Genomic DNA, 10495 nt, shown 5'->3' with positions numbered 1-10495 from the left:
GGTTGTCACCATTGTTAATGAAGGACTGGGCTAAGACTGAAAGGTGGAAATGAGGGATATTTCCATGTCCTCTGCCATCGTGACAAAATATCTTAACATTCTGACCTGCAGTGCTTACATAATGCTAAAGGGACAAAGCATTTTGGGGGCACTGACTGGTTAAATGAGAAGGAAATTTAGTTTTGACACATGAGTGAACTGTTTTGGGAGAAGTATGAGCTTTTGCAGGTGAACCATGGTGTTGTGCCGAACCATCCACGTTATTTTGGCAAAAGCACCAAGAGTGTTGAGAACGTCCGGTCTGTTTCGAGAAATGAGCGAAGCAATTGAGAAGGATCTTTGCCATTTTGGTGGCACTGACTCTTTATATGAGAAATTAATTTAGTTTTGAAGCATGAGTGAACTGTTTTGGGAGAGATATGAGCTTTTGCAAGTGAGCTATAGTGTTGTGCTAAACTGTAAGAATGTTTTGCCAAATGATCTTAGAGTTTTGAGAATGTAATTTCTATTTCAAGAAATGAGCCAAACCAATGGAGAAAAACTGTAACATGTATCCACCCATTTATCTATCTCACACCGCCTTTATAAAAGTCCAATATGTACAACATGTAGCACTTTTACCACTGGCACACCGGTGTATGTGTCCCTTTTGTAACCTACAGTACGTGAGCCTGTCCAGATAAAAGCTTATTGAGTGAAAGCATCTGAAGTGGAATTCTTCCCACTTGTAATATTCTTGGCAAATAGATTGGATTCTGTAAACAATTCCAAGAGCTGTTAAATATTGCCTTAACACATTACAGCAATGTACCTAAAATAGACACTTGGACAGTGGAGCAAGTCACTGCCGAGCTGAACTCAGTCCAACAAATCATTGTATGTAATGTTATTCCGAACTCATTCTCCAATTCCATCTCCTCAGAATCTACTCTCTCAACATGAAACAACATGAGTTGTCACATATATTCTCTTGCAAAGTGGAAGTAATGAGAAACAGACAAAAGCTGCAATTATAGACATTACATTGTAAACAAAGTTTTGTTTCCCTCGGCATGTTAGAATAACAGAGATGTGCTTCTGACTCCTATTATTCAATTTTCCCCAAAAAGTTGCAAACTCTGTCAACACTTACTTTAGTGTTGATGTATTCAAATCAATTTGTTGGGATGAAGAATGTAACACTAACTAACTCACAGTTGCCCCAGAACAATGTTTGTAGGGATAATATCCTTATCCATTAAGTCTCATAAACATATACTACGCACACTATACACACACACACGCTTGCACATGTTATACAATAGAAATTCTCAAGGAAATGAATAGAAGTTGGCGTTATTATCCATCTTTCTCCCGTCTATGTGCCTGAAAAAATGGAATCAACTGCCCAGGCTACATCAGAGCCTTATCCTTGTCCTCCTGTTTATTTGTGGAATTATGAGATATCATTGGAACTCCAATGATATCTCATGAGTCTGAGCCACTGGCATGCTGTCAGCTAGGGATGGATCTCGTTCATACACATTTAGCCTACATGGTTGTATTCTTTCCCTATAGGATTTGCTGATAATAGACTTTAACATCCATATATGCCATAGAATATGCCCTTCCGAATCATCAGTACTGCATTTTTGCTTTCAAATTTATAGCAATCAAGTATGAGTAAATAGTAGATGAAGAGACCTGTTAGGTACCGTATGTCACAGAGACAGAGACCAAAATGTCTCAGTATAGCATTTTTTTTCATTGTATGGGTTTGCTATATATAACACAAACATATATTTTTGATGATGAATACTGGAAGTATATTACTTTAAAATATTATCCTGTAAAATGTGAGTATTCTCTGTAAATAGCTCTAAAAGGCATGTGGAATGTAGGCTGAAGCAAATGGACATTTTTACACGTTTCCTCCATTAGTGTCCTATATATCTCTATAGTTGGACATAGCAATTGAAACCTTTCAAGTCAAGTCAGATGCATTCGAATTAGACCAACATCACAAATCATAGTTGCCTTTTAAAGGATTGTGTCCTGCATTGAGGTTGGTGGGCTTCAGAAACTTTGAGACTGAACTCAGGTGGGGGCTCTCTCTGACTGTTCCCTGCACATTTTCCATCAAGAGCCTGCAGAGTCTTACCTTTGCCGTGGAGTTTACTCGCCCTCCCGATCATGGACGTGAGTGTAAAACGCAATCTGCTGTAATAATCCGCGCACACCTGGATATTCTCCGCGGAGCTGTGCGTCGCTTCCTCTGTTAAATCCTGTGGCATGGTGGCGCAGTCCAGATCTCGGGGCTCCCCATGGCTGGAGACATGTTAAAGGGGGGCAGCGCTCGATTCTGCGGGGACTGAGCCGGTTACTGTCAGAGAAGGGGTGGTCGTGCCGTGCCGTTCCGTGCCGTGCCTTGCCGTGCGTCCTGCTGCAGGACAGGTGTGAGCCGACTGAAGCTTCATGTGCAGATGTGTGTGCGTTTAAGGACTGCGGCTTCATGTTCCCTCCTCCATCACACGGTCGCTTCCCGTGGCTTTAAAATCAACTCAACACACACAAGTTCACAGTGTAGGAAGCTAGGGGACATGTGAGGATACACAATAAAAAAAAAATGAACTTATTAGCCACGCCCATCAGTTTTAGACCTCAGCATGATGGCACTGTCAATGGGTATAGGACAACGTGAGTTTAGGAGAAATATCTAGAAATGGCAAAAGTAGGCTACTCACTTCCTTTACTCAAGACAATTGTGTTAAAAAAGTACTTCTATAACTTCGTTACTCAAGTAAAAGTAACAAAGTGGGCCTACGAGCTTGGAAATTTACTTAAAGAATAAAAGTAAAGGTTGCCCAATGACATTTTTTATGCAAAGCTACCTTGGACCACACACACGTTACTAGAGTGCATTCTGAGAAACTTCAGTGGACATAGAGAAAAGGCTCTTTACATGCCATTGGATACATTTTAAATGGATGTCTGCCAGTTGGCCTAAAACTTCACATATATGATTAATATGATATGTGAGACTGGAACTCCAGGTTAATAGGATTCAGATTGAGCAGCAAGATATAAATTCCGTTGTGAGTCTGTGAGAATTCACAGATCCAGTTTTCTCTTTTTCAATCTTCCCCTTAACATTTTAAGGAATCTGCATGTAGCACATGTGTGTGTGTGTGCTCAATTATGGCTTCTGGAAAGAAAATAAAGACTAAATAAAATATGAAACAGACATTAATGAAGAAGTTCCCCAGCACATCGGCCAAGAGTCATTCTCTCAAACATCTCTCTCAGATAAGACCGAGGATGATCAGGAATGTCTTGCTGCTTTTCTGCCGAATCTCTAAGATCTCAGTTTTCTTCATTTTCAATCAAACTACCACGTGCTAATGTTGCCGCCGTCAAGCCGCAATGATTTGCTTTGCCGCCAAATCTGTCGGGTCGTCTTGTACTGGCGCGTCAAGTGCTACGTCGGCCTATAGTCCCATCCAATTAGATTGAATTTGGTACTGATGAGGCATAAAATAATAACGGTAACTCAACAGAAATGATTTAACACTAAAGTAAAGAGCCAACTTTGTAAGGAGTAGAAAGTAAAAGTAAAAAGTCGGCACAAAAACAAATAGTAAAGTAAAAATATGGGAAAATCAGCACAGTAACAAAGTATTTGTAATTTGTTATTTCCCATCTCTGGATATATCTGTGTAGGCCTATTTTAACAGAAATTCTGTGTAAAACCGTAGTTACAGTTGTGCGATTTGTGTAATTTGAGCTCCGGCAGCTTTTGTCGGCAATGATGGTTTTGGGGGATTTGTTTTTCAACGTTCGTGGCTTGTTATGGCATTTTTTGATACCTTTCACCATGTTCTTTGTTGCTTTTTTCATTGTTTTCAGAAGTGAGAGAATTAGATCATTTAATATGCTAGGCCTAACAGAAAGTATTCTGTATTTTAACTGTAGCCACACACATCATTTCCTATTTTTATTTTTAAATATGGTGCAAAGTTTGGGAAATGTTGGGTAAGTTTGGGAGCTGCCAGAACTTTTTCTGTTGTTTTACGGATTTATTTCTTAGAGTGTAGGGCTACTTTGATACAATGCTACTTAATTTTTTATAATTTCACTGGACACAACTTTATTTTAGAATGATTTATCATTTAAAAAAAATTCAGAATGGCTTTTTAGTTTATCTATCTAATCTTTTCTAATCTAGTTTTTGCCGAATGCTTACACACGTGTTGTGGAATGTGGCGCATTGATTCAAAACTCATCACACAAGCCAAATAAGACACATCACTTATTCATATCTTACTTCTATGTCTATATGATCCGAACCACAGTGTCCACTCATATACCAATGGTGTCATAACAGATACACACACACACTCAAACAACACAATTAGTAGCTTACTTACTCTCTAGAAATATTGTAAACGGACAAAGCTGTTTTGTAAATTCAGTTACTATACTTTCATTTAATTTTATATGCAAATACTATCTACATCTTAGATGGACATAAATGGCATTTGTGTATGTATGATTATTTCCTCACCTGTAGTTAGATATTCATGCATGTACCATATATGCATGGAAGCATGAATGAATGTGTGCGTGTTCAATGCCTAGTCCTCCTAGATATAATACACAAATGCTTTCTCTATCCTTATATGTGCAGCAACGTTCTCCTGTTTTTCTTGGTTAAAGTGTAAAAAGAAAAGTTTATAAAAATGCCACCTTGTGGGGAAATTTAAAGAGAGAGCTTGAGTGGTAAATGCTTCCGGAACTTACATAGCCATCCTCTGCCATTGTTTTTGGATGAGCAGCTGTCATGCATTTTGCATTCCCAGTAAAATAGGTTCCAAAGAAACAGGAGTGAGATTATGTCTGACCTCAGTACCTTAACTACATCAGCACCTCACCTCTGAGGTCAGTGTTCTCTAAGATGACCAACCAGCTCTGAGACATCAAACTGTTGGTCCAGGGAGCCCGGCAAAAGAGCGTACAGGTTTCAGCGAACACATTTCCCGCAAGAAAACACTGGTGTGCAACCCTCAATCTTATGTGATTTATCAAGATTGGCAGGGACTCAAGTAAAACTTCACTCCAGCCTTTATAAACCCCTCTCCTGATTGTGGCTCTGCAGTCAGGAGCACCCCTCCTCCCTCTTCTCCACAAAACATCTCCTCTAACCCCCCCCACCAAGATTGAAACCCTACGAAGGCCGTGGCTCCTTCTAAGGGCAGCGGCGGCTGGTTGATCGCTGTTGGAGCATGAACCCGCCACCCTCCGCCGACCAGGGTCTCCGCTTAGCCTGAAAGGCTGTCTAATAGGTATTGGTGAAGGGATGGTGCGGGGGGGGGGGGGCTGGCAGGGGCAGGGAGGCAGGAGACAGCAGCTCAGAGGGGCACTGAGGAGTAACCTGGAACGCACCTCTCCGAGCACACATTTATTCATGACTAACCTGCTCAGTGAACTGCGTCAGCTCCACAGGAAGCACCACCTGCCACTGACTGCCAAGTAAGCCAAAGATACTTGTAAAAACTTGTGAACAAAAGGAGAAAAAATATATACCCAAAACAAGCTGGAGACCTCTCAACCTTTGAACTTCCGCCATGGTAGTACTTTCAAAACCCATCCAGAGCAACAGGGTCACCTCCATCCTCTGTCTTTTCAACAAGTTCTCTCCATTTCATCTCTGTTCACATGCCACTGACTACGTTCAACATTAATACTTATCATTCCACTGTTTGTTTGTCTCGCATTGCCAACCTTGTAGATAGATATTGGTCAAATTTTGCTCCGGTTTGGCCCTTCCACACAACATTCCTGGATGGGAGAAAAACGTGCTCTGCTTTATTGGCATTGGTTTAAAGTGCTCATATTATGCTCATTTTCAGGTTCATAATTGTATTTAGAGGTTGTACCAGACTAAGTTCATGTGGTTTAATTTTCAGAAAACACCATAGATTTGATGTTCTTCAACATTGCTGCAGCTCCTCTTTTCACCCAGTGTGTTGAGCTCTCCGTTTTAACTACAGAGTGAGGCATCTCACTTCTGTACCATCTCTGTTGGGAGTCAAACATGCGCAGTAAGTACCGCTAGCTTATCAGTTTCACAGTATTTATATATATTTTTTTGCCAGTGTGATTATTGGTCCCCCCAGTGCCACACCACTTAAAAATTGCCCCTGAGTGAGCCACAGCACGGCTGATCAGGCCTGGCTGCTGACGCTCTGAACATGAGGCTTGAGTCCAGACCTCTGCTCTCCAAGAAACCACGTCTGAGCTGCACCAGCAGAGGCCGCGGCCCCCAGCAGGGAGTCTCATTCTCAGCCTGCCTGAGCCACACACAGTCCATCCTGTCCAGTCAAGAAAACGCTGGCCATCTGCTCACACCTCACTCGCATCACACTGTAGTCACATAGACGTGCTGCTGTATCACTTCAAACTCGGTTTGATTTTACTCCAAAAAGTGAACTCCAACTTTGCAGCTCTAATATACAATTTAAAAAAATTACAAAACGTACTCTTTATTGATCCCCTATCGGAAAATTTGAATTCACACTCTGTTGTTATTACACAACACACACATGCCTGAATACACACACATGCTCAGGTCCTATACATGCGCTAAGGGAGAGATGTCTGAGTGAGTGGGCTGCCTCTGCTGGACCAGTGCCCTGAGCGGCTGAGGGGGGTTCGGTGCCTTGCTCAAGAGCACATTGGAAGTGCCCAGGAGGTGAACTAGCATCCCTCCAGCTACCAGTCCACACTCCATACTTTGGTCTGAACAGGGACTTGAGACAGGGCCCAAGTTAGATCCAGATCTTAATTGTCAGCACACTGATTTTGGTCTAGCAACCAGATAGACTGGTGTCATAAAGACTTCTTTGGCCTGTATTATACAAGGGGCTCTAAAGTACCTGTCAGAAGGCGGGAGTGGGTATTCATAGTAAAACAGAGTTGTTTGAAAAGAGTAAAAAATTAGCACAAACTTTAAGTTGATCCATTATTTGTACTTCAAATCCAGAATTCGTGGAAAGTGATGTCAGCAAATTGCACAGAGCGTTCTTCTAAGTTATTGTGTATGTCACAAACAGCAGTTTAAAGCCTTGAGTTTGGCTACTCTCAACCATGTATTCACAATGTGTGTGTGTGTGTGTGTGTGTATACATACAGAGCAAGAAAATGCAGTCTATATGCTTTATCTTTCTATCTACACATGTATCCACCCATCTATTTATCTTTACATGTATCCACCCATCTATCTATCTGTCTGTCTGTCTATGTACCCGAGGCAATTAAAATAGCCTCATATCATCACACACCCTTCACCATACATAGAGATTAGCATGGGATACTTTCCATAAAAATCATCTCTCAATGCAAATCAAACCAGCTTCAAATTGATTTATTTACAAAACATTAAATATTCACAAAGAAAATTGGTGTCCTTAATTTTTGCATTTCCCCTCGTTTTTTAATTAAGGCATTAAGATAAATTTCCAAAACACGATTTTTTTTATTCCTCTTTTTACCAAGTTAAGCATGGGTATGTACACTTATGAGCACAACTGTATCTTACTATCTAAATGCAATGCACTAACACATGACAGGCCCTAACCCAAACAAACTAAAATTACTTTGTAACTAAATTAAAAAAATTAAACATTTCTGGTAGATTAAAAAATGAAACTGGTACAAATAAAAACTTTGAAATTTAAAACTTAACAAAATAATAACAAGTTAAAAAACTATTATACCCTTGGTTGAAACTGAGTTTTGGATCCTCTGATTTGATTTATTGTGGGTGAGGACTTCCTAACGAAGACAGTACTGAGCTTAGAGTGTCTCAAATGGGGAAAGGCTGTTCTTTGTGATTCAAGCTGACACAATGAAAAGTTGATTACATTAAAACATTGCCTCAGGCAGCTTTACATTCTTGAGAACACGGCTATTTTCAAGGAACACATCCCCCCCCAAATCCACTCTTGATGAATTCTACCTTCCATCTCTGCCGCCACCATAAGTCAGCTCAGCTCTGCTGCCCTGCCAGTTCCCGTTTCTCATCTTACTACACGAGTCAAACCGGCTGCACCTTATTATTTCCCCATAAATCTCTCCGTCATCAATCCTCTCCTCCACACTTCCCAAAGGATGTAATTAACTTTTCCTTGCAAGCAGAATGATGGGTTAACCCTTCAGAAAGGAATTGATGGCTGAAATAATTTTCATTTCAATACTCATTTAAACTCAGTTTAGCCCCCGCCAGTATGATGTATTTCCAGGCGTATGGCTATCAGCTGCACAAACAGTGTGTTAGCGCAGGATGAATGATGTGGAGGAAATGGGATCTCGGAAGAGGTTGCACAAACCTGCGTAACCTGAATTTCCATCAAAGTCAAAGTTATTTGATGCAGTTTGGCTTGTGAGCTGCTACTTACAGTACATGCAAGTTCGGAAGCAATAGCAACACAAAGCCAGATGATAGATTTTTAAATACTATTACTCGCCAACAAAACACTAAATGGTGGTGGCCCTGAATATAGACTGTAACTGACTGGTGGATGAAACCATCAGATAAAGCTCTACTCATTGTTCCCTTGATCAGAACCGTAGGAGGTGACGCAACAACTTTTGAGCGTACACATGTTCCACCAAAACAAGTTCTTTCCAGAGGCTACTTTGCAGAGGCACCGTTACTCCGTCCGGAGCTTAACAACACCCAAGACGATTGTGATTGGTTTAAAGAAATGTCAATAAACCAAAGCACGTTTTTCTCCCATCATGGGTGCTGTGTGGACTAGCCAGACCTTCCTTCGCTGCGCTGTGGAGGAAGGTCTGGCAATGCGAGACAAGTGTGCAAAGGACCTTTAAATCTGGGCTGAAACAACTGTTTAGCATGGCTTTCATTTTAAAATGGTTATCTAACTCAATTTGAAACTATTATTTGCTTGCTTTGTTCTGTCTTTAAATTACAATCCATCCATCCATCCACCCGTCCAGCCATCCATCCATCTATCTACATCCGCGTAACAGGGGTTAGGTCGTGGGGGGCAGAAGCCCCAGCAGAGGACCCCAAACTTGCCTTTCCCGAAGCCACATTAACCAGCTCCGACTGGGGGATCCCGAGGCGTTCCTAGGCCATGTTGGAGATATAATCCCTCCATCTGCTCCTGGGTCTTCCCCGAGGCCTCCTCCCAGCTAGGTGCCTGGAAGGCTCTTTAAGAGACACGAGCCATTCTCCTGAGAAACCCATTTACCCCGCAATCTCGTTCTTTCAGTCATGACCCAACCTTCACGACCATAGGTGAGGGTAGAAAGGAATACTGACATACAGATCGAAGGGGGTATTAATAATATTTGTGCAATTTTTTTGTCTTTTACTTTATGTCCTTTGATGTATTTTAGCCTGTGTAAAGACTTTTGAATTTCTTCATGTCTGAACAGTGTTACATAAATAAAATTCCCTTGCCTGGCCTTACATAAATGCCTGTGTCTTTAAAGAGCAGAGAAGATGTGTGACAGAGAGATGCAAGCAGACTGCCAAACGTGACAGGCTTCTTTAGTCATGGCCAATTACATTGGCAGCGGATGTAGGAGAGAGGGCAGGCACAGACAGAAGCATCCTGACAAGATAACCCTGAGCATCAGCGTGTGCACCAAAACATTACCCTGCAATCAGCACACACCCTGAGGTCAGGGCCCGCCACTCCTCATGCTCTACCTCCCAGGATCTCACTGCAGAGCACACTGCTGCTCCTCCTATCACGAGTCTTACAATAGCTCTGAAGGACCCGATACCATAATGTCGCCTTGTTTGAGCCAACCTTTTGTCACCGATTCCACTGGCCCCCTGGGGTCCATGCAGAGTGTAGGGGGGTGACATTGGGTCACCGTTCTCCTAGCATTGTCCTGACAGCGTACGTACAGGCTGCGATTTGTAAAAAAAAAAAAAAAAGCAGAGAGCGGGATGTTTTTTGATCATGCACAACAAAACAAAACATGCAAGAATTACATCTCCCTTCCAATACCACCATGGATTTAGTGACACTGGGCCAGCCATGCCAAAACACGTATTCATGCACTTCAATATTTAATGGAAAATAATCTCAAAATGAAATGGCACAACGTGGTGTCTAACTAAAGCGCGTTCAAGCCTTAGAGTCGCATTTCACTTTGCGGCAAATACAAAATACTTTCACCCAGGAAACGCTTGTTCGTTCCTCGGGAGTGTTTAGTGCAAATCGGATCTTTTTCCTAAATTTAACTCGTCTTTTTAGTGCCTGATTTCAACAGTCAACGCCGCATGACGCTCACTTTTTCTAGCTAAACTCCACCATGACGGATACTGAAACGATGAAATGCCTGTAACTGGCACACAGTGACCTATTGGCAGCTAAACAACTGCGGCTAGTAGCCGGCGTCCAGGAAAATTACACCCTGGGGACGTACGCAGGAGTTTAAAAATGAAAGACTGCTGTCCCCCGAAAATTGTTCCCAT

General features: G+C 41.8%; 1 protein-coding gene across 1 annotated transcript in view; it reads right to left on the bottom strand.

Annotated features, from left to right (window-relative positions):
* Positions 1-5752, bottom strand: part of LOC117950964 (glial cell line-derived neurotrophic factor) — a 35248-nt gene extending 29496 nt beyond the window's left edge. Inside the window, exon 1 of the mRNA XM_034882418.1 lies at positions 5563-5752. Coding sequence (XP_034738309.1) covers positions 5563-5650 — 88 coding nt within the window. The 5' untranslated portion in view covers positions 5651-5752. The remainder of the gene's footprint in view (positions 1-5562) is intronic.
* Positions 5753-10495: the final 4743 nt, after the last annotated feature.

This window comes from Etheostoma cragini, chromosome 9, assembly GCF_013103735.1.
Source record: "Etheostoma cragini isolate CJK2018 chromosome 9, CSU_Ecrag_1.0, whole genome shotgun sequence".
Classification (NCBI taxonomy): domain Eukaryota; kingdom Metazoa; phylum Chordata; class Actinopteri; order Perciformes; family Percidae; genus Etheostoma; species Etheostoma cragini.
Note: the sequence above shows the minus strand (reverse complement) of the source record. Positions and strands in the feature narration are given on the sequence as shown.